At 38.2% G+C, this 24240-nt stretch overlaps 1 protein-coding gene across 5 annotated transcripts in view; it reads right to left on the minus strand.

Annotated features, from left to right (window-relative positions):
- The window catches only part of ATOSA (atos homolog A), an 89314-nt gene extending 66372 nt beyond the window's left edge, over positions 1–22942 (minus strand). For 2 of the 5 annotated variants that reach the window (XM_049613648.1, XM_049613644.1), the window contains exons 1-2: positions 21927–22221; positions 21471–21587 (exon numbers count right to left, since the gene is read on the minus strand). In XM_049613648.1, coding sequence (XP_049469605.1) covers positions 21471–21486 — 16 coding nt within the window. In that variant the 5' untranslated portion in view covers positions 21487–21587; positions 21927–22221. Of the gene's footprint in view, positions 1–21470; positions 21877–21926; positions 22223–22275 lie in introns of those variants that run through there. The other 3 variants (XR_007453822.1, XM_049613647.1, XM_049613645.1) reach the window with 3 other exon arrangements.
- Positions 22943–24240: the final 1298 nt, after the last annotated feature.

Below are 24240 nucleotides of genomic sequence, written 5' to 3' on the forward strand. Positions count from 1 at the left end.
TAAACAGTAAAAAAATTTTAAAAAAATTTTTTTGGTAGAATAATTTTATAATTCAAAATCTACCTCTATCACTCTCAAAAAAGGAAAAATAATATACAATCCCTAAATTATTTTGGAATATTTCCCTTCAGTTATAATCCTCAAACTTTTAAATTAAAGGCTAATGGAATCCTCTATAATCTAAAACTATTAACATACAAAGAAAACTTATAAAAATATTAAATTTAGTCAGAAACATGTAATTATAAATGAATTAAAATGTACATGACACATGCCACCTTAAAAAGTAAAATCTAACAAAGATTTAGTGAAATGTTTCTTCTATGGTGCCAGTTTTCCAATAAATTTCAAAGTGGCACTTTATGTAACTGAAGAATGCTTGCTTTTCCCTACTTTTGTTTATCTTAGTACACAAAGCTATAAATGGGTACGCTATAAAATGGCAGGTTATCTACTTTGTAGGTCTCAACAGTCTACAAATTAAGAATCTAATAATATAAAATTCTATACGGAGTGCTAGTTCCAGGTTCTCAATTTACAACACCCAACCATGAAAAGCCCCCTTTTCCCCCTGCAACTCAGGTAGCATTGTCATAATTGTGCTCTAGAAATGGACAGTTCAAAAAATATAAATTGCTTATATTATCCTAATGTAAGGAAATAAATTAAAAAGGAGATCTTCCATTAATTCTTTTAACTACATATTCTAAAAATAAAATAGAAAAATTTCAAACATCAACTGTTTCAGATCATCTATGCCCTCCATTAGCAGAAATAATTGGGAACTATTTCCTTTTAAGAAACTTCAGAGATAATGATGCCAGCTTAGATACTTTCTAAGCAAAAAAGATATATTGCTAATAGAAAAAAAAAACTTATTAAAGGTAATGATTCAATAGCTTCTATATGTGTAGGCCCATGGGCCAGGCATGGTGTTAGTCTCTTTACATACCTGTCTCCTTTGACCCTGTAGCAGGTGTTATCCCCAAAGATGAGAAAACTGGCTTGTTACCTGCCCAAGTAACTAGAATTAAGTGGGTAAAGCCAGGATTCAAGTTTAGGTCTTCCTGAATCTAACATGCATGCTCTTAACCACTGCTATCTTCCCTTAAAAATTTGTTTCTTATGGGGCACCTGGGTGGTTCAGTCAGTTGAGGGTCCAACCTTAGCTCGGGTCATGATCTCATGGTTCGTGAGTTGGAGCCCCACACTGGGCTCACTGCTGTCACTGTAGAGCTTGTTTCAGATCTGCTGTTCCCCCCCACCACCCCTCCCTCACTCACTTGCTTTCTCTCAAAAATAAAACATTTAAAAAAACCCAATTCCTTTCTTATATACGTTTCCATTCTTACATATATATTTCCATAAGGCAAATATGGCATCATACAAGAATAAAGTTTAATTACAGAAATCTCAAGTTAACATTTTCCATTGATTGCTCATTCAATGAGCACTATCACAGTCCCATTACCCCCCAAATCTGTCATCGATAGACTACTTATACTACAGGACAACAGGATTTGACTGCTAAACAGGGAGCCAGGCTATAGCTATTGTGTGATCACTACATGAAGACACAATAAAAGGTTCAGTCTATAAAACTTCACTACTTCATGATCATAGATCACATATGTAATCCAGAGAAAGAAAATGAAGTAGAAAAGAACACTGACCAGGAACCAAAGATCCAGGTTGTAGTTTAAACTCTACCTCTAATCAGCTTTGTGATCTTAAGTACTTCTCTGAAATTGCTCATTTTTTTTTTTATTTTTTTTAACGTTTATTTATTTTTGAGACAGAGAGAGACAGAGCATGAATGGGGGAGGGGGCAGAGAAAGAGGGAGACACAGAATTGGAAGCAGGCTCCAGGCTCCAAGCCATCAGCCCAGAGCCCGACCCGGGGCTTGAACTCACAGACCGCGAGATCGAGACCTGAGTTGAAGTCGGACGTTTAACCGACTGAGCCACCAGGCGCCCCATGAAATTGCTCATTTCTAAGTCAGGAATCCTTTTTTCTTTACTGGTTTAAAAAAAATTTTTTTTTTACATTTATTTATTTTTGAGATAGACAGAGACAGAGCACAAGCAGGAGAAGGGCAGAGAAAGGAGACACAGAATCCGTAGCAGGCTCCAGGCTCCAAGCTAACAGCAGAGAGCCCGATGCAGGGCTCGAACCCACCAACTATGAGATCATAACCTGAGCTGAAGTCGGATGCTCAACCCACTGAGCCACCAGCCACCCCTTTTCTTTTCTGTTTTGCCTGCAGTGTTGGTTTGTTCTTAAGGTCAAATAGGATAGGATAAAATTACTTTGAAAACAACGACATTCTATACAATTAGAATATCATCTTCCCTGGTGATCTTCTAGGGGATAGCAGCATAAACTAAACATGTTTGCACAAAAATCAACCTCATTACTGGAATAATCCTTTAAAGCAGCAAGACAAAATAGAAAAGAGCCAGAGAGTCTAGGAGCTCAAGATCCTTCTCCTTAACAAGCTGTGCTATCACATTATTTAACCGGAGTCTATTTCCTCATCTGTAAAGTGGGAATAATAATTTCATTGAGAATTATAAATCACCTACCACATTACTTGGCTCTCAAGCCATTTAAGTTTCCTCTTTTCCTTTGCAAACATCAGGTCTACAGGATGTTAATAAAAGGTAAGTGTACACACACACACACACACACAAACACAAATAAAGGACAATACATTACTAGTATACCACATTAATAACAATAAGGATAAAATTTAAATCTTGACTACTAAAGCAAGATTTATGACACTGATATTTTTAAACTCCTTAAAAAATGTCATTTAACAAAAGTTAAACATTTAACAGCACATTTCACAGTTCAATAACTAATTTGCAATGAAGGCTAAGCAATAGCTAAAATTTAACATTGTTAACAATTTTGGAAATTAAGAAATTTATGGGCTTTCTCATTAAATCAGTTTTTATCAAAAAACAAAATGTTTTACCGTTAGGTCAGTACTGGGATAAATTAAGCCCTAATAAGTTATATTAATTTCCACTCACATAGAGATTTCTAGCCATCATTATTGCCAAAATGATTACCCAGTGATTTGTATTCATTATGAAATGGTACAAATAACCTAAGTGGCAATCCAAAAATACTGTGTTTTTAAGAGCTAAAATGTTTCTTAAAATTAAAATATTCAAAAGTACCTAGAGACTTAGTGGCATTTCTCCTCAAAAGATTTGAGGTTATGATGACCTAGATTAGCTCTAGAAGCAGAGTCTTGTTTACAAAATCTCACATCTTGGAGAGAAGAAAATGTTCTAGCCTGTTTTTTGGCATCATTCATACTACATTGTTTAAAATGAGCTAGAACAGGGGTTATTTATAATCTAAGATACTGGACAAACACTTTGTCTAATAATATCTTGTACACACACTAATTAGATTTAGCAAGTATCAAGATCAGGTATAAGAATGCATTTTAACATCCTAAAGTACTCTTTATAAATTAAAACCATCATCATTGCATAAAATGTGCCAAGATATTCATGGGTTCCCATTTACCTATACCCATACTTCTTAAAGACAAGTTCTAGGATGTTATCCCCGATATTATATTATAAAGAATGGTATGCTTGATTCAGTCTTAAAATCTAGAGCCATCATGAATTTTTTATTCTGCCAAAAATGATGTTTACTAAAAGTATCTGCATGGAAAATAATGAAACTTACATTTATTTGTCCCTTTGGCAATCTAACTTTGTGAACTAAGAGTATTTTGTGGGGCACCTGGGTGGCTCAGTCAATTAAGCATCTGACTTCGGCTCAGGTCATGATCTCGCAGTTCGTGAGTTCAAGCCCCACACTGGGCTCTGTGCTGACAGCTTGGATCTTGGAGCCTGCTTCAGATTCTGTGTCTCCCTCTCTCTCTGCCCCCTCCCCCGCTCACACTCTGTCTTTCAAAAATGAATAAAACATTTTTGAAAAAGAGTATTTTGTAGATAAAGAAATTGAACCATAAAGATTAAGGCAGCTGGTGGGTTACCTACCTAGTTGAATCACCTAACCCAGGTTTAATTCCAAGCCCTTTGCTTTTCTTTTTCCACAACTACCTATCAGTGGTACATATCTTTACCTCTACTAATTATGCCAATAGTCATACAAATGACAGATTCGGTATTTCAAATTTTGGAGAATGTTAGCAAAAATCTGGCAAAATTCAACAGCTGTAGAATTAAGTAGACCTCATGTAGCTTTAACAAAGACTCAACTGTTAAGTCCCTGAAGCTCTAGTACTCTGCTGGCATTTTTAAAATTTTGCTAACTTCAGACTATTTTGTATAGTTTTGTTTCCAAATAATAGGACTAAACTCTCTGGCTACCTATAACACCTCAAATTCTAACGTATCTAAAATTGAACTAATTTCTCTCTGAATAGGATATACCATTATTCTTACTCCCAATTCCCTAAGCTTGCAAACTTTGGAGACAATCAAAATAGCCATTAATTATATGCTTATTAAATACCTGGCACAGGGGTGCCTGGGTGGCTCAGTTGGTTAAGCATCCCACTTCAGCTCACATCATGATGTCACAGTTTGGTTACTGGGTTCAAGCCCTGCATCCAGTTCTGTGCTGACAGCTCAGAGCTTGGAGCCTGCTTCAGATTCTGGGTCTCCCTCTCTCTGCTCCTCCCCTCCTCATTCTCTCTCTCAAAAGTAAATAAACATTAAAAATAAATAAAAATTAAACAATTAAATACCTGACACAACCACTCTCTTAGATTATATTATAACAAACCTATGAAATTAATACTTTTATTACCTCAATTTTAACTAATGAGTAAATTGAAACTCAGAGAAGTTAGGTAATTTTATCAAGGTTACACAGAGCAGTTGACAAAAACCAGAACCTGAACGCAAGTCTTTCTAATTCTCCTAATGTGAAAACAATCTGTAGGATGAAATGTGCTATCAAATTAATTTAAGGGGTTGGAACTATCATTTGTTTTTAAGTAGGAAAAAGAAAACATCAACCACCACTTAGCTTTGCTAAGTAATGACTTTGGTTTGGGGGAGGGAGTGCTGGGATTGAGAAGCACTGTCAATTGTCTTTGTAACTGTGGGCTGACAAAAAATTTTAAAGCCACTGCTCCATGTTATAATGTCTCTCAACCACTGTCATCCCCAGCCATGTCCCCTAATAGATATTTGGTTCAACCGTATCATATTCAACGAACATGGACTTTGGAAGCACATATCAAAGGCTGATATTAAAATTTATTTTACTAAATAAAGTTTAAAAAAGAAGTAGGGGTGCCTGGGTTGCTCAGTTGGTTAAGCATCCGACTCTTAATCTAGGCTCAGGTCATGATCTCATGGTTCGTGGGACTGAGCCCTGTGTGGGGCTCTATGTTTACAGTGCAGAGCCTGCTTATGATTCTCTCTCTGCCCCTCCTGAATGTGTGTGCAAGCTCTCAAAATAAATCAACTTAAAAAAAAAAAAAAAAAAGGCAGATACTAGGGATTCACGACCAAAATTCACATACCTCACATGATGCCACAATTCAGTTCTATAAACCCTTCTTTACTAGGGGTGACAGTATACAAGTAGAGACACAAATGTTTAGAGACCTTTAAAGATGAAGAAAGTACAAATTCTGTAACTTATTTGTGGATAAGTTTGTGGATAGTTTTCTTTTTCCTCATTTAAATGCTACAGTCAATCTGTCAAAGCTGTTCATTTTCAACATTATTGTCGTCTATACAATTACGTCACCCAGAAAGCCAGTGGGAAGTACTTATACTTATCATGGACTACCTCAATTGTTTTTAAACTTTTAGACAGGAAGGTTTTAGCTGCATTGCCTAGAGGGCAAAATCATGAAAGCCTCATGAATTGAGCACCTCAAGTGAAACTTGCACTTACTGAGAAATAAATTTCCATTGCTCATTCTCCAAAATAAACAGAAACACACACACACACACACACACACACACACACACACACACACACACACACCCTATACTCAAACCAAAAATATTTGAGATCACTACAAATAGAAGAGGGTAGTGAAATGTAGGAGTTCTACAGATCTGATCTGTGCAGACCATGTAATATGCTCTTCCTCTGGGCCACTCCCCCTACTCCCCACCTGAGCCTCTTTCAACCCAGCACAGGGTAAACCTCTAGTCCTGATTTGTCTGTTTACTCAGGAAAAAAAAAAAAGACCACCAATTCCAGAGGCCAGAGGCCATGTTAGTTCTTGTTCATCAATGCATTTCCAGCACAGTGCTCAATGAATATTTGTCTGAGAAGAGAGGAAAAGAGACACAAATGTCTACAATTTCAACATATTTGAAAATAAATTCTAAAAATGATAAATCATTTTACCAATGTTTTATGTAACATTAATATTTATCGCAGAAGGCATCATTCATAAGAATTCAGATGACTTTGAATAAAAAGAACATTTTGTCAAAATATGTACATTTTGGTAAAAACATCTTAGAAATCAAACATCTCTGAAACAAAGTCCAAGTGTTTTGTACTAAATCCAAGTAAGCATTCCATGTTGTCAATCCCTTGATTTGTACAAGAGTCCACGTAAATTATAAAATATTATATGCACTCTCTTACAGAGCATAGCTGGGGCAAATTATCTACCTCAAGCTATATTTAAGCTATTTTAATACAGAATGAAATAGGAGTTATAGAGTGCTCTAGCAGGACAGAAAAATGGCTAATAATTAAGGTGACCATAAAATTCTTTGTCCAAACAAGGATACATGTAGAGTGAAAGAAGACAATGAAACAGGATTGGGCACAGAGGTAACAGGCATAAACCAGGACTATCCCAGGTAGTATTTCCATCCCATCCCCTAAGAAAATCTGAACCTTATAGCACAGTTAAACAGATATAAAATGGTTAACTCAAATTATTACACTGAATTTTTTTCTTCCATGAAACTCACTGATCAGCCAAAACATAAAATTTATATTTTATATTTGAAATACTTGACAATTGTCTATCAATTTTGCAGATGCTCTTTTAAAAAAAAAAGGTACCATGTGCAACTCATTGCATCCTAGCTTACTTTTGTCTGAAAGGAGAAAGATAAAGTCCTCACCCATAAGGCACTGATAGTGATTATGTATTCAACAGGCACTTAAAATGTTTTCTCCAGTATCTAATAAATGCTAACTCCATACCAACCACTGTCACAAGTGTGAGTGAAGAAGGCAGATGTGTCCCAGTCCTTGGAGAACAAATATTCTAATGAAGAAGACAATCTAAAGTAAGCAAATGAAGGAAATACAAATGATGGTATATGGTCTGTTCTTCAGCTCCTAAAGCATGCCAGGCTCTTTATAAATTCAAGACCATTGCACATACTAGTTGCTTGGCCTGGAATGCTCTTTCCCTCAATCCTCACATAGTTGACTCCTTCACATCCTCACCCTACTTTCTAAGAGAGGCCTTACCTAATCATCCTAACCAAAAGGGCTTCTCCCTGCCCTGGGTTAAGCTACCCTCTTAGCCTTTGTAAGTTTCCTTTAGAATATGTACTTATCTTACTTGTTGAAGAAATGTTAATATATTAATAATAGGTAACATCTTTTTTCTTCAGAATCAAATACTATTCTAAGCATTTTACATGGACTACCTCATTTAAACATTATGATAGCCTTTTAAGTACTCTAGTCCTGTTTCTCATATGACAAAATTAATGACAGATTTTTCTAATTCTCGATTTTTATTTATTTTTCAAGTTTTATTGTGAAAATGCAGAGCGTGAGCAATGGAAGGGCACAGAGAGGGAGACAGAATCCCAAGCAGTCTCCACAGAGCCTTACACTGGGCTCGAACTTGAACTGAGCTCATGAACCCTGTGATCATGACCTGAGCCAAAAATCAAGAATCACTTAGACAACTGAGCCACCCACGCACCCTGAATTCTTGATTTTTAAATTTTAGATATTATCTCTAATTTCTAATTTCATTGCATTTTTTCTTTTTAGCTTACTGTCTTAAGGATGAAATATGCCTTTTACTTCCAGTCTATTATCATTTAGCTTTCTTCTGAAGGAAGGTGTATTTTCTTTGGAGAACAATGTTATAATATAATCACCATTCTTTCTTTCAAGTTCCCTGATGAAGGCTGATTGATCATTAATTATGTCATTTCTGGTGTAGAACCTAGAGGCAATTGTGCTCTTGCTAGACGCAGAAATACAGAAACATTGGACTGGCAAGTGGAAATTTGAGTTTCACTTTAATAGTTGGACAGGTTACTTTTTCTCTGGGTCTTAGGTTTTCCTAACTATAAAAATGAAAGACTCATACTTCCTAAAGACCTTCCCAACTCTGATTTCCAGGAATAGCATGAGTTTCAAAGTAATTTCAGAATAACAAAAGGATTTTAATGTCCCGAGCTCTTTTTGATGGAATTTAATCTGTACCACAATGTAACCTGAGGATTTTTTTTTTTCCATTGTTAGCTATTCTGAGCCCTCTGGCAGATATCTGAACTCTGCAACATAAGCAAAATAAGAAAAAACACAGGTTAGGGTTATTATATGTTAGACTACAGAAATATGCCTCTGGACCAGCATTTAATTGACACAATAATTACTAAGACTTGAATACGCTTCCTCAAAGGAGTAGGTATTTTCCTTATTCAAACTTCTGAATGAGAATACCAACTTAAGAACATAAATCCCAGACAATTTTTAAGAAGTTATAAATGAAGAGATTTAAGATTTCCTGCTTTGTGCTCTTTCTACCACAATACACTGAACAAACCTCTTCTATGGCCAAAAAAAATTCTTTTCTTGAAGCCTTGGTGTGAAAGCATTTATTTGGTTGGGTAGCAGGGAGGATATATGTCCATTTCCTCCTTAACATAGGTAGGAAAGCTTATCAGTATTGTTGGAATCTCCTTGCACCCATAGTTCACAAGTGGTTGGAAGGTACAAGGGCCTATAATCCCAGAGTTTATGAAGTTTCTGCCAGCAACTGTCTGAAATGAGAGAAAAAAACCCTCCAATTTTATCCTGTTTTTTTATTTGTTATAACACACAGGTACTTTAAAACAGTGTAGTTTACTACTTTAACAAGAGTATCATAAAACAATAGCTATGGCCTTGTCAGAATTGTGTACCATGTTAATATTCCCAGGAATTTTCATAAAAGAGAACAGTACTCCTTCATATATTAAAGAGCGGTGGCAAAGGGAAAATAGATGGAGAAGAAAAAAGATTAGCCAACAGAGATGAATGTCAGGTAATTCTTATAATACCAAGTCATAATGTTGGGGCTAAAAACTGATTTTAAAACTGCCAGATATTCAATAATAATTTTTTGTTAGTTTATAATGAAATTAAATAGAAATACACTGACAAATTATTCTTCAATAAAGCTCTCTTTAATCAGACCAAACTACTTAATAGTGCCTATCAGGTGAATGAAGCTCAAATCCCTTAGCTTGACATTTCAAATGTCCCTAATTTTCCTCATTTCTGAGAAATCCCTACAACTCATGTTAGTCTACCTTCTGTCCCTTGAACATTTTAATTGCTCAGATTGTCCTCTCTTCCAGGCCTCCCCCTCTCAATCTTTGTAAACTTCCACCTATCCCAAACATACCTGATCTTTTAAGGCTCAATACAGCTGTTGACTCTAAGACAGGCTGTGCCGTGAAATTAATCACTGCAGGTGAAATGATTTCTTACCAACTCTGATGATAGACATTTTTACCATTTATTCAGTTATCAGATATCGTATGTTTGCATAGTTATTTCACTTGATCTGCCAATAACCTTGAGAAGCAGGGATAAACATTCCCATTTAGAAACAAAAACTGATACTAGAGAGTTAATTCTTAGGGTTACAAAACTAACAAATCACAGGGAAAGAATGCATAAAATTTTCCAGTAGTAAGTTTTATGGTACATCACAAAGATACTAAAATTCATGCAAACATTCATTTAATAGTAAATATTTATTGAGCAGCTACAAAATGTCAGGCACGAGTCCACACATAGGGAAATACAGTCGTGGACAAACATCACTAAGTCCCTGCCCTCATGAAGCTTACATTCCTATTGGGGAGAAAAACAAATAAGTAAATATAGAACATCAAGTCAAGCAGTGATAATCACTACAAAGAAGTGTAAAGAGAAAATTAAAAAGCTGTACTTTTCTTGATAGGATGGTCAGGAAGGCTGCTTTGAGGAGGTGACAACTGAGCACAAAGTCAAATGCAGTAAAGGCCAGCCAGCATCATGAGACTTGTATTCCAAAAAGGGATAGCAAATGCAAAGGCCCCATGGTGTCAACGTGCTTGTGGTGACTAAAGAACAGCAAGACCAATGTGCCTAGACTGCAAGGATCTTACAAGTCTACTAAAAAAATGAGGTCAGAGAGGTAGCCTGAGACTTTAGGATTAAAATGCAATTCTTCCCCAATTCCAATGTAATTCATTTCAATCAAAAAAAATCTTGGAATTTCATCAATACTCATGATTCTCTTAAATCTATTTGGTCCAACTAATCTCTTTTTTTTAAGCTAAATAAAATGAGGAAAAATCTGCTAAAATCTTAATTAACTGTCCTATATACACGACCTAATTTCTCCCCCCCACCACCCCAACACCAATACTTTCATCCACTTACACTTTTACCTATTCTTACGGTATAATCTAAAACCTTTCTAAATGTTGTTCAACATCAGGGTCTAACTCTCTTTCTGTAACAGGAAGCAATTTACTTCCTTAAAAAGGTAACATGATTAAAGACAATATTGGGACAATGAGAAATGTGAATATACAATGTATATTAGATATTAGCATCGTGCCAGTGTTAGATCTCTTGAGTATGATAAATGCACTGCAGGTATGAAGGAGAATATTCTTACTTTTAGGAGATACATGCAGTGGTATGATGGTAAATGTCTACCAACTGGCTCTCCAGAGGAAACAGCACCTGGTTTGTAGCACTGCCAATTTCCACGTTGTAAAAACTAGCCACTATTGTAGATAGCAAGCAGCTAACTTGATACAGAGTTGGGAAGAAATGTACAGTCAGCTTTCACATGCTAATACCAGTCAGTTCCAGGTTGAATAACTCAGGGTTGACATGTCAGGTCTACAACTTACTCTCAAATTCTAAAAACAAAAAGGAAAAATGAAAACTCCCTTGGGGTGCCTGGGTGGCTCAGTCGGTTAAGCAATTGACTTCGGCTGAGGTCATGATCTCACGGTTCATGGGTTCAAGCCCCACGTCAGGCTCTGTGCTGACAGCTCAGAGCCTGGAGCCTGCTTCAGATTCTGTGTCTCCCTCTCTCTCTGCCCCTCCCCTGCTTGTTCTCTGTCTCTCAAGAATAAATAAAAGTTAAAAAAAACATTTTTTTTTAAATGAAAACTCCCTTGTGTCTATCTAATCTACCACCCACCTATTGAGAGAGATAAAAGTGGTAAAATGTTGACAATTAACCTATGAAAAGGCATTTGATTATTAACTATATGATTCAACTTTTCTTTGGATTTAAATTTTTTTACAAATTAGATATAAATTATAAAGCAAACAATGGAGGAAGTTTAAAGAAATTCTACAGCCAATTCTCTTGCAAACAGATTAAATCATAATTTTTTGGTGTATCGGTATCCTTTCATCAAGTACAGAGAATATGATATAGAACTTCAACCTATAAAACGCCTCCAAAAAAAGCAATTTGCCAATATTAAGTGCTAAAATTACACACGCTTTTACTATTATAAATTTAGAAAGAAATTACCCACTAGATAATGTGACAAACTATGATACCACATCACACACACACACAAAAAAAAAACCTGCTGATTTGGTTTCAAAAATGTAAAAGAATATTTTAGATGTCAGGGTAAGCTTTAGTTTTTTTCTTTTTTCTAAGTTTGTTTGTTTATTTACTTATTTATTGAGAAAGAGAGAGAGAGAGATGGGAAAAGGTAGAGAGAAAGAAAGAGAGAGACTAAGAGTGAGAGAGTGAGTGAGAGAGAGTGAGTGAGAGAGAGTGAGAGAAAGAGAATCCCAAGCAGGCTGTCAGCAAAGAGCCTGATACGGGCTCCAACTCAAGGACTGTAAGATCATGACCTAAGCTGAAATCAAGAGTCAGACACTTAACCAACTTGAGGCAGCCAGGTTCCCCTGAGGGTTAGCTTTATAAATGGACTGATTTCAGATATTGATACCAAATTTTAATTTCATTCAAAAAGATATTAATTTGGTAAGCGGGAAAATAAAAAATGGAAACCACATACTAATTTAAAATGCTAATCCCCAATGATAAATTGGTTGCACTGCCAAAGGGTAAGTTTTTAAGTCCAAATAATGGTCATATTTGGAATATTACTTATAAATAATGTGAATTATGACTAGATTCCCCAGGCTAGCCTACCAAAGATTTCTTAATCTATAATGGCCATTACTTGCAGCATTATGGAACAAGTCTAAATTCAAAGAAGTACAAGGGCCATGGTCCAAGCACTAAATCAATCCTGGGTAGTATTCTGATATGAGGAAAAAGACAATTTGGGGCACCATCTCACCACTTTAATATTTTCCATCAACCTCCTAGTGTCCACCTCTACATCTCAATCTCATTACCCCAATGCTGCTCTAAATGTTCATTGTGGTATATTATCACCAGAAATCGTTGGTGTGTTCCAATTACCCACTTTTTCTCTCACTTCATACACATTATAGATGTGTAGTTCAAAGCTGGTTTTGAGTTCCTCCAGTTATATGTTGAAGAACACAAATTTCAGAGTAACATTAAGGATATGTTGATCTCTTACACCTGTAATGACTAGTCTTCACAACAGAGCATGAAAACACTCCTCAGTGCAGATAATTCAAGCTGTGTTTCCTTGGAAATAAAACACTGCCAATCCCTATCCTGCGCCAGGCATATGCTAGGGTGCTGAACCACAGATGCTCAGTTCATCTCTCCTACAGTCCTTAAAACTGATGGTGCTAGAATGCAAAGACATCAAGTTCAGATAGGCTATGCAATTTGCTCAAGATCATTTGGTCAAGTGCTGAGGTTACACTTTCTATCTGCCTGACCTTATAGCCTTAGGGTTTTATCTCTTCCTGCTTCATAGCATGCTACTAAAAAGGACCCACTAAGCTACTTTTATACCAAAATATGACCATCATTTCAAGATTCTTTAAAAATGTTTATTTAAATATACATTTATTGATCTAGGTAAATCTCTAGTTAGTATAATTTCAGTCAGCATAAAAGGAGAAACTTTCAAAATGGTAAAAATCAGGCACTATATGAATGCATGTTTACATGGAGTGTCCCCAACTAAGATACAGTTAGCTGTGCTTAGGCACACTTGGCCCTTTGCTCATCTACACTAATGATTAGGCTCACTGGGTCAACTAGTCAACGTATCTAACACTTCACAGTTTATAAAGTTCTTTGGCACATCATCTCACCTGAAGCTCAGAAGCATCACTTTGAGCCAAATACATTTTACAGAAGAGAAAACAGGTTTGGAGCTTAACCCAAGTCACAGAACTGTAACTGACAGAATGGGTCCCAAGTCTAAACTCTAAATCCTTTGAGTCTTTTTCCTATTAATCTACCCTATCTCTTGTACTCGTAAACCTCAAGTTCTTCAGCCAATGTAATCTCTCTCTCAGACAAATAGCCAACCAGAACAAATCTTGCATGGTGGGTGGATGGCATAGAGCTTCTAGCAAATATTTGTCTGTGGATCATTTGTTAATCAGATATGTACCAACAGGGACCACCTATACCAAATAGCTTTTGCCTACTCCTTTGTTATTTTATAATGTTGTATTTCCATTCAATGAGATTTAGTCAATTTAAAAATATAGTTTTCCTTTAAGTCATGGGCAAATGCATTTTAAATCTATTTTTTAAAAAGTGGACATAGGGGCACCTGGGTGGCTTAGTCGGATTAAGCAGCTGATTTTGGCTCAGGTCATGACCTCATGGCTCCTGAGTTCCAGCCCCGCGTTGGGCTCTGTCCTGACCGCTCGGAGCTTGAAGCCTGCTTTGGCCTCTATGTCTCCCTCTCTCTCTGCCCTGCCCCACCCCCCATGTTTTATCTGTGTCCCTCAAAAATAAATAAACATTAGAAAAAGGGGGGGCTTGCCCTTTAAATAAATAAATAAATTTAAAAATTGGGCATAAAGTTGTGATAATAGCCTAAGAGTCAATAATTCAAACAAATCCCTAAATTGGCACAATTCTAATTGCTGTGAGTAAAACAATCAGTGATTGCTGACCTCTGCTTATACTCCTATTTGCTCAACAGTGAGACACCCTAGTCATTCATTCTTTCACCGAATATACATTAAGCACCTCCTATGCACCTACACTGCACCTACCGTATACAAGGATGTCTGCTAGGTAATGGGAATACAGCTGTGAACAAGAGACAAGGTGCTTGGTCTCAGGGAACTTAAAATCTAGTTGTAGAGACAGACAATAAACAAACATTTACAAAATGCAGTAAATACAATGAAGGAAACAGACTGTTGAGACAAAGAACAATAAAGGACATCCAATTTAATAAATATAATAGCAGCTAACATTAACTGAACACTTTAGATAGGGTAGTCAGAGAAAGCCTCTATGAAAAGTGACATTTAAGCCAAGATCAGAAGAATGACAAGGAGCCATCCATTTGATGCCTAGGGAGAAAGGCTTTTTAGGCAGAAGGAATAATCCACACAAGGCCCTGAACGGTCATCAAAAACCTAAAAGGTAGCCAGTAGGGCTGGGCATGGTGAACAAGGAGAAAAAAAATGCAAAAGGCTTCATTATAATTTTATTGCATCCGTATCTTTTATATGAAAAGGAAAATAAAACAGCTCCGATCATTGCTGTCTTTGGTATTACACATCGATTATTGTCTAATATTTTTGACATGGTATTCACATTGTTACCCAGTCCATCCTGTTTCAGTTTAACATGAATGTCTAATATAATGAATGAACTATTCTCATTTTTCACCCATTTGAGAAAAGACAGAATTATTGACAAATCTGTTTACATACTGAAAAAGAAGTACTGTTTCCAGATACCACCAATTTTTTTTTTGTTATTGCAAAATAAAATTCAGTATTAAATTAGAATTCTAAGTTTGATATTAACTTAGTCTTTAATATCCTCAGCCTCAAATGGGGGAACCATAGTCCTATAATTCGATATAAAGTTGAGAAGACAAAAAAGTAAATATAAATGTTTTTCATTTAACCATTTTTTCTATACTTGTTCATAATGCAGAATGCTCAGTCTCCATGGGTTTCTTCACCTTTTTGAAATGGATATCACCTTTTAAGTCACATTCCCTGTACACACACTAGCCTCTCGATTCTGCCTTCCAATTATCTTTTTTCTCATGCTTCAAAGAAATGACAGTTTCCATGCACTGAATCATTTCCTTCTTACTAGATGATTGGCAAAAACATAGACAGGGAAGGTCTATGTCAATCCTGTTAGTATCTAATTTCAGAAGTTAAATCAAACCAGCAATTATTTAACAGCTACAGTGTGTCAAGACCCATCAGTGTAAATGGAGGATAGACCAGCAGTAACTTTTTTTTTTTTTTTAACGTTTATTTATTTTTGAGTGAGAAAGTGAGTGAGTGAGCAGGGGAGTGGCAGAGACAGAGAGACAGAATCCGAAGCAGGCTCCAGGCTCTGAGCTGTCAGCACAGAGTCTGACACAGGGCTTGAACCCACAAATCATGAGATCATGACCTGAGCCAAAGTTGGATGCTTAAATGACTGAGCCACCCAGGCGCCCCTAGACCAGCAGTAACTTCTGACTTGATATCACAGTGAGTACACAAAACATGTACAGTTGAATTAGCCTCTCTTTTGTCCTCTAAATGACTTAATTCTTAGAGTATGGCTTATAACAAAAGCAGTTCACATCTGAATGTTTACCATGAGCCAGCCACAGTTCTAAGAACACTAAATACATGTATTTAATCCTGAAAACAACCGTAAGCAAGATACTATTACTTTCCTCACTGTAAAGATGAAGAAGGCAAGGCAGAGAAGATAAGGAGTTTTCCAAGGTCACAATACTTACCAGATCTGTTTTGGGTTTTCCTCAAGCCAATTTGGTCCCATTATCTTATAATGTCAGAGGATTAAAAGTATATACTTGAGCTCACTTCAAACCTGAGCTAGCCCTCGTTAGCTATGTGACTTTGGGTAACTTACCAAATCTCTGTGAGTCAGATTCATTTATTTATAAAACGAAGGTGACAAAAACATCTACTTCTTTGAGCAACTGTGAAGATTAAATGAATGATATATGTAAACTATTTGGAACAGTGTCTGGCACATAGTATATATAAGAGTTAGCTGTTGGGGCGCCTGGGTGGCTCAGTCGGTTAAGTGTCCGGCTTCAGCTCAGGTCATGATCTCACAGTCTGTGAGTTCCAGCCCCGCGTCGGGCTCTGTGCTGACAGCTTGGAACCTGAAGCCTGCTTCAGATTCTGTGTCTCCCTCTCTCTCTGCCCCTCCCCTGCTCATGCTCTGTCTCTGTCTCAAAAATGAATAAAAAACATTTAAAAAAAAAAAAAAAGAGTTAGCTGTTATTATTAACACTACCACCACCACCTCCTCCTGGGAATTTAATAAAAGGCTTATTAATCTAGACTACTTAATCTCATCAACATTTGTTTTCTTTTCCTCTAACAGCTCTCATTTCTATTGTTTGATTTACATTGGCTAACAATGAGCTATTTTAAGCAAATAAGCAAGGCATCTTATTCCCTTGCTAATTGTTTGTCTAGGTCTAACCACTTCTTTCCTCCTATTTCAGTTGCCTAGGAAGGAATTGGTTGAGGTTAATAGGGTTGTATCATATCCTAAGTAAGTTCATAAGCCACTGTTATACTAAGGTTAAAGCCTAAACTTGTAATATAATTAACACGGGGAAGGGGAGTCTCTTAGTTTTTTAGGCTGCTGTAACAAAATACCATAAACTAAGTGGCTTATAAACATCAGGAATTTATGTCTCACAGTTCTGGAGGCTGGGAAATCCAAGATCGAGGCACCAGCAGATTAAGAGTCTGGAGAGAGCTGGCTTCCTCATAGATGGCTGTCTTTTCACCATGACCTCAGATGGTGGAAGGGCTTTCTTTGGCCACTTTTAGAAGGGCACTAATGCCATTCATGAGGCCTCCACCTGATCACAACCTAATCACCTTTTGAAGGGTCCACCTCCTACCCACCATCACTTTGGGGGGGTGCTTAAGATTTCAACACATGAATTTGGGGAGGGGACACAAATCTCTAACAAGGGAAAAAACTACGATTGCACTCCTCTCAGTTTTAACCTCCAAAAAAAAAAAAAAACCGGTTTACACTAATAGTGTTATTTAACAATCATAAATCACCAATAATATGTATTCAAATATGAATTGGAATATAGTATTTTAAATTACTGATTTATTGATGATTTACTAGATTTTATAGGCAGACTTAGTCTTTTGTAACAGTTGATAAGCTCAGATAAGTTCAGATACTCTTAGAAATGTCTGATGAAAAAATTGTTTCTAACAAAAACATAAAGCATAGCAAACTTTTACCTTCAAAATTAAAAAGCTTTTTATTTTCATGCAATACGATAAATTTAGGACTCCAGAAATACTACACATGTATAACACAAGTAATTATTAAAGGTTAAAACCACAAAGCGTTTTAATTGTTTCAATGCAAAGGCCATGCTTTAGACTTTTAATACTGGGCACTCAGTATCTATCTAGGACCAGGTCCAAAGTTTACATCCTTGGGTACAAGGTGGATAACACTGTTGAACCTCCCAGCTGCCCAGCTCTAGTCAGCAGTTGACACATTTAATAGATTTAAAAATCCATTCCCAGGAAGTTTAGTCCACCCATGCCCCCCCTTATATTTTAAGCTATGATTATAACAAATGACAGTATAAAGAAATTATACATGTATGTCAACCACCCTTTCATAGCTTTTTTATTTTCTCAGATGACTATATATTAAAAGCCAATTAAATCTCCTTGAGCTTTAGCAGATTGAACACTATGAATGCGAAATGTAACGAAACAAAACAGTATGAGGTTATTGCACATTTGATTATTTTCTTTCCTCAAACATTCTTTTGTAACTGGCCAACTGTTAGGCATCTAAACATGATCAAAGGTACCATTTACTTAAAACCTACTATGTGTTAACCACTAATATATTTCATTCTAACAACTATGAGAAATTAGAATTATCCCCATTGTACACACAATCTGAGACTCTGAGGGATTAAATAATTTGATAGAAGATTACCTAGCTAGTAAGTAAAGGAACAAAGATACAAACAGGTCTATTCCCAAATCCTGTACCAATGATAACATCAAAGACTCATCTTTGGCTGCAATGCCCAAGTAATGTTATGTTACTACTTAAAACTTAAAAAAATAAAAAAATAATTTACCTCAGACTATGGTAAAATACTATTAACTATTGTTACTATATAGGCCAATGGCTACATTTCGCATCTTAAATTATCTGAAAGTACCGAAATTTTCCTAAAAGACTTTTGCTTAATCAATTAGCAAGATGGACCAATGCTTTCCATAGCCTCCATAAAAATAAACTGGCAGACACTGGCTGCTAACAAGGTACTTTCTAGTTGTTTGCACTTTCTACTTCTACCAGTTGAGTTGTATGCTTCATTACAATCTGGTGTTTGTTCTCAAAAGTTATTTATAATACCACCCTATTTATAATAACTAATTTATTTAAATAATATATAAATCAATGAAATGAGTGCAAAAAAAGGTTATTTCTGTGAAAACTGCTGCATGCTTTGGAAAGAACATATGTGATGAACATATATTCCCTCCCCTTCTGAAACAAATTCCTATTGACTTCTGTATATACAAACATGTATAAAATTGTGTGAAACATTAATAATTTTAAAATGTTTTTAAATATAAAAGATACCATCCTCACACTGCTCTGCAAGTCTTAATTCACTTTTAAGAAAGCGAAACTAGAAAACTAGAAAAAAACAAAACTAGAAATCTTAGGTGCACATTATTAGTGTCATTTATATAAGAGCATATGAAACTCTGAAAAACTGACCCCATTTAACCCCCCCAAAAGAACCCTGAGCCTGCATAAAAACACAGGTGAATTAATTAAAGCTGTTATATTTATGGTTCCTCACTGAAACTGACTTTTTAAACTAGCCACCCAACTACTTATTTAGAAACTCTCTGAAGCACAGCTGTATCCTGCTAAGCAAATATCTCAGGGTCTCTCTCTACACTAGAATTCACACACTTTACTCAGATTCTCATAGAAATCTGAAGGGTTCTCCTATTCACTATTATTTTATAGAGAACTCAGTGTTAAGTATAGTTACCAAGTTCTCTAGCCCAGAGACCAAAAGCAGTGAAATTAAAAGGAGGCAAGAATAAACATTAACAGCAAAGACTGCTGACAGCAGCAACAATTAAATGAGAATTTAAAAATCAGATCTCACAAAAAAACAAAAAAGGAGACGTGATTTAAGTTAGAGGCAAAAACAAAAACAAAAACCCCAAACCCAAAAAGCTCATAAATTTAAATCTCTCTGTAGGGCCTTTCTAGCCCTGTTTTAGAGGTCTGTCCATACATCATGATTAGAGTTGAAAATATTTTTGGCATTTAAAGAGTAAAGTTTCAATTATACAGAGAATTCACTCAGTTTTTTAGACACCGACATAGAAGCAAATGAATTATTACTGTCATTTAGCTAAGTACTGCCCGTCATGTGCCTTTCCAACTGCAGGTCAAGAAATCCATTCAATGGGTTGTGACAGCAGTTTTTAAAAATAGAAATAGAACAGAAAAGACAAGACCACACTCACAGAGTAAGGGTAAGTACGTTTTGTGAAAGGTTTATTTTTGTATTTCTATACTGTTTGGCAAAGTAAAAGATCCTTTAGGCCATGGGCCTAAAGATCTGTATCATCATGATGAAATATAATCATAATACTAAACTTGCAATTCTATCATTTTTACATCATAATGCTAAAGAAAGCTACAATTTTCAAGAGAAAAAATTTATTCTTATTCTATGTATTCTTAATGAATAAAGGTATTTATTTTTCCTAGTAATCTGTATCAGCACATAACATTTTATTGTGTTTGGTACCAGTTTTGGCTAAAATAGAGATGTGTGCAAATATTATTTTTTTAAGCTGCTTACAGCCTTAAAGCAAATTTTAACAACAAAAAACCCCAAAACAAAGAGCTGCTTTTATTTTATTTATTTTGACATGCAATTACTGATCTCAGTGCCATTTTTCCAAAGTCACTGATGTACTCTAAAAATCTCAACTTGGCATTCTACACAAGCAACCTGCTTAGTAACAATACACTTGCTAATACTTCATGCATACATAGCCGATTTTTTAAAAACAGCCAAACACTTAAAACTAATTTAAACCACTAACTTAAGTATGGCTTTCTCCACTTCTTCCTGGTGCATTTTAAAAGGCACCATTAGCAAAGCCCTATTTTAAAACCAGAAAAGAAAAAGCCTTTGAATACACTTTGAAAAAACAAGGAAATAATATATTATCACATCTTTTAAAAAATGAGCATCTCATTTATATGAAGATAAATTACTATTTCCAATCCTAAAGTCTCAACTCTGTCATCTAGTCCACCTCTGTACCAAATACAATAATCCTCTTCCAACAATGTTCCTTGGAATCAAACCCGCATCTAAAAGTCTTCACTCCTAACTACTACTATATTAATAATCTCCTAAACTTGGTCCTTGTCATTAATCAAAAGAAGGTTGATAAATTAGTGTTTAATTCCTTTTAAATCCTTGAAAAGCACAGTATACGTTATTCTCATAAATCCTGAAAATACAGGTTTAGAAAGGAAAGGACACATTTAAGGCTGCTTTGCAAACTTTTAGAGTTTGCCTAAAGCACAAAAATCAGCTAATAAAAGCACTAACAGTAATAGAATAGTATTTGTCAACTCAATCTTAAATTTTCTCAGTTTATCAAGTTCAAGTTCTCCAGTTGAAAGTTTGTAACCGTAAAGTTGAAGTCAGATTGACGTTACCAGAAAAAAAAAAAAAAATTGTGACTCTAAAAAGATGTCAACTATTGTGGCAACGGATACAAATGCTGCTCCTGGTAATTTCATTTTGAGTGACACTAGAGTATCTCTTGAAATTACTACTTTCCAAACACTTCTGAAGAATATATCCTCCCATCTAGATTCTAACTCTGTCTTCCTTGTGCCCTCCTCTACCTCACCTGCTGGAACCTATAACAGAAACAAGTGGGCATATGTAACAAGCAAAGAATTGATCCTGCCAGAGAATTAGGTTAACACTTACAAACCGGGGCACAATAAAATAAAATTAAAAAAAAAAAAATCCTACTGAAGTAAGTCATTTACCTCGGTCTGGCTTCATTTTCACATCCAATTTCCACCCAAGGTGCTGTGAAATACACTTGTGGGTTCTTTCAACAAGCTCGCCGCTGATCCTGTGGCTACAGCTCCGTTTTCAAAATGCTGAAAGAGACCAAAATAAAATTAATCCAGGCTCTGACACCCAGACCTTGCAAGAAAACTACTGTGAACAGGCCTCTTCCTGGCAACTAACTGCGGTGACAGCAACCCTCGGCAGCTGCGAGAAAAGCAAAACTCTCTGTGCACGGCCTGCCCCATCTCCTCCGGACCCAGCACCCCTCTTCCCGCCCGTGTGCTCTCCAGGCCAAAGTGTCCTTCCTTGACACAGCGTCTCTGAACCAAAAGAAAGATCTATTTATAACCTGGAGGTACAGGCAAGAAAGAAAAAAAAAAAAAAAAAAAAAAAAAAAAAACAGGTTCAAGCAACACGAGCTAACTAACCCCTTTGTAAAAAACGCCGCTGGGAACAGAGGCACCTCCGCACTGGCTGGTATAGAAATTCTCCGTCCAGGTGCCCGGGCGCAGGAAACTCTTCACGACCCCTAGCGCCTCGCCAGGAGCCCCGCCCGCCCCCGAAGGGCCTCACCTGTGTAATTACCCTCTGGCTAGCCTTCGTGTGGCAACCGCGGCCAAGTTTACACAATAAGAGGGTCAGAAAGAAACGCGAGTCATCTCCTCGCGCCCAGCCCCCAGCCCCAAACGAACTCTACTGGGCTGTCCCGGGTCGCGCCCCCCCCCCCCCCCCCCCCCCCGCCACACGCACCAGACCCCCAACCCTGACTGGCCCGACCTGAGGTGAGCCTGAGGAGGGGTGTTTACAGCTGGGCACTCGCCCCTGCTCTGCGCAGCCTGCCCACTGCGGGCGCCTTCCGTCCCTCCGCGGCCCCGGATTTCCTTCAGCCTCGCCGCACCGAGCGCCGCGCCAGCCCCTCTTCCCGCCGGAGAGTTGTTTTCATGGCTCCCTCGGCCGACCTCTGCTGACTAACTCTCTCTCCTCACCCGTCCCAAGCCCTCCTCCTCTTGGCACTTCTCTACGCCGCTCGCCCAGCGGCTCACATCACACTCCCACCTCAGACCCGAGGCTCCGAGAGGCACAGAGCCGGCGAGAGCGGAACGTGGCGCGCAGCGGCCCCCGGGGCTGCGTTAGAGGACCATAGGGGCCCGAGACGACAAGCCCGACGCAGCTCCCGGGCGCCCTTGTGGCCATCCACCCCCGCCTCAGCCGCCGCCTCGCTTCACTCCCAGCGCTCAGCCCGTCCCCCTGCCCGACTCGCACCCGAGCCCCGCGGCCCCCGGGCTTCGCCCGCCCGTCGCCCCGGCCGGCCCGCTTGCCCTGCGCCTTTGCCAGCTCCTTGCCCGCCCGCTGTCTCTAGCTCTGGCGCCCCAGCTCCCGATCCCCCTCGCTCGCCCAGTTCTTTCTCTGCTGTTTGCCCTGTCAAAACACTGCCCGGGTCACGTGTCCCAACAACAGCCAACCCACCGCTCGTCACTTCCTCCCCGGCGGCCTCCGCGGCTGGCGCCCGGTTGTTATGGCAACACCCCGCACGCCCGGGGCCGCTAGCCCCGCGGCCTGGGTTTCGGTGCAGGTGCCCGACTGCTGCGCGGGCGCGGGGGAGCGGCAGCTGCGAAGGGCTGACAGAGCCTGGGAGGCTCGGGAGGCGCGAGGCGCTGCGGCCCCGCTCGGCCCCTGGCCGCGCTGAGAGCCGGCTGCCGCGCGTCTGGGACCAGGAATCCGAGCTGCGCTATTAGAACACAGGGTGACTGGGGAGATGTCATCCCGGGCCTGCCCCAGACGTGGAGGATAATTATAGTCTTCTCCTCCTCCACATGGGATGTTGGCTCTGGGTTGTGACCGAGCCCCAGTGGATTGCAGCACACGGTGGAACCCGGGTCTAATGTGGCAGGAGAGGGGGCAGCCAGGCGCATCAAGGAGTGAGGAGTTCAAGAGCAAGAAGCCCCTCTCACTCTAGATTTTCCTAAATCCCTAGAGGTTTTAAGCAGAATTCGGAACCCAAGCTCCCAAGATACTCGCTGTGCTAAAAATAACTTTTATAACGTCTAAAACCCTGACTCATGGCAGGAAGACACTTTTGACACCATGTTATTGTTGAGGAGCTGTAATTTTGTTGTCCTATAACAATGTGACAAGATGACATTTCATGTTGTGATGTGTCATCACTTCAACACAAACAGATGACAAGGATCTGCAGTAATTAAAAAAAAAAAAAAAGCAGTCCTAACAAGGGCTGAAGCTATTAGCTACTCAGTTTATAGACAAAGTACATAGGGGGTTGTGAGCTCAAAACAGACAAAGTACCAAATCTGCAATGCTCTTGCTGTCATATGAAAAGGTTTTTTTCTTTTAATGAAATAATTTTGCATTTAAGAATCAAAACCGGAAAGTATTATGGTAAGTCTAAAGGTGATTTATTTTAGGGGCACCTGGGTGGCTCTGACTCTTGATTTTGGCTCAGGTCATGTTCCCACCCACTGGTGGGATCAAGCTTCCCATGAGCTCTGTATTGACAGAGCAAAGCCTGCTTAGGATTCTCTCTGCCCCTCCCTTGCACTCTCTCAAAATAAACATTTTTTTAAAATTTTTTTTAACGTTTATTTATTTTTGAGACAGAGAGAGACAGAGCATGAACAGGGGAGGAGCAGAGAGAGAGGGAGACACAGAATCTGAAACAGGCTCCAGGCTCTGAGCTGTCAGCACAGAGCCCGACGTGGGGCTCGAACTCACGGACCGTGAGAT

This window comes from Panthera uncia (assembly GCF_023721935.1).
Source record: "Panthera uncia isolate 11264 chromosome B3 unlocalized genomic scaffold, Puncia_PCG_1.0 HiC_scaffold_1, whole genome shotgun sequence".
Lineage (NCBI taxonomy): Eukaryota > Metazoa > Chordata > Mammalia > Carnivora > Felidae > Panthera > Panthera uncia.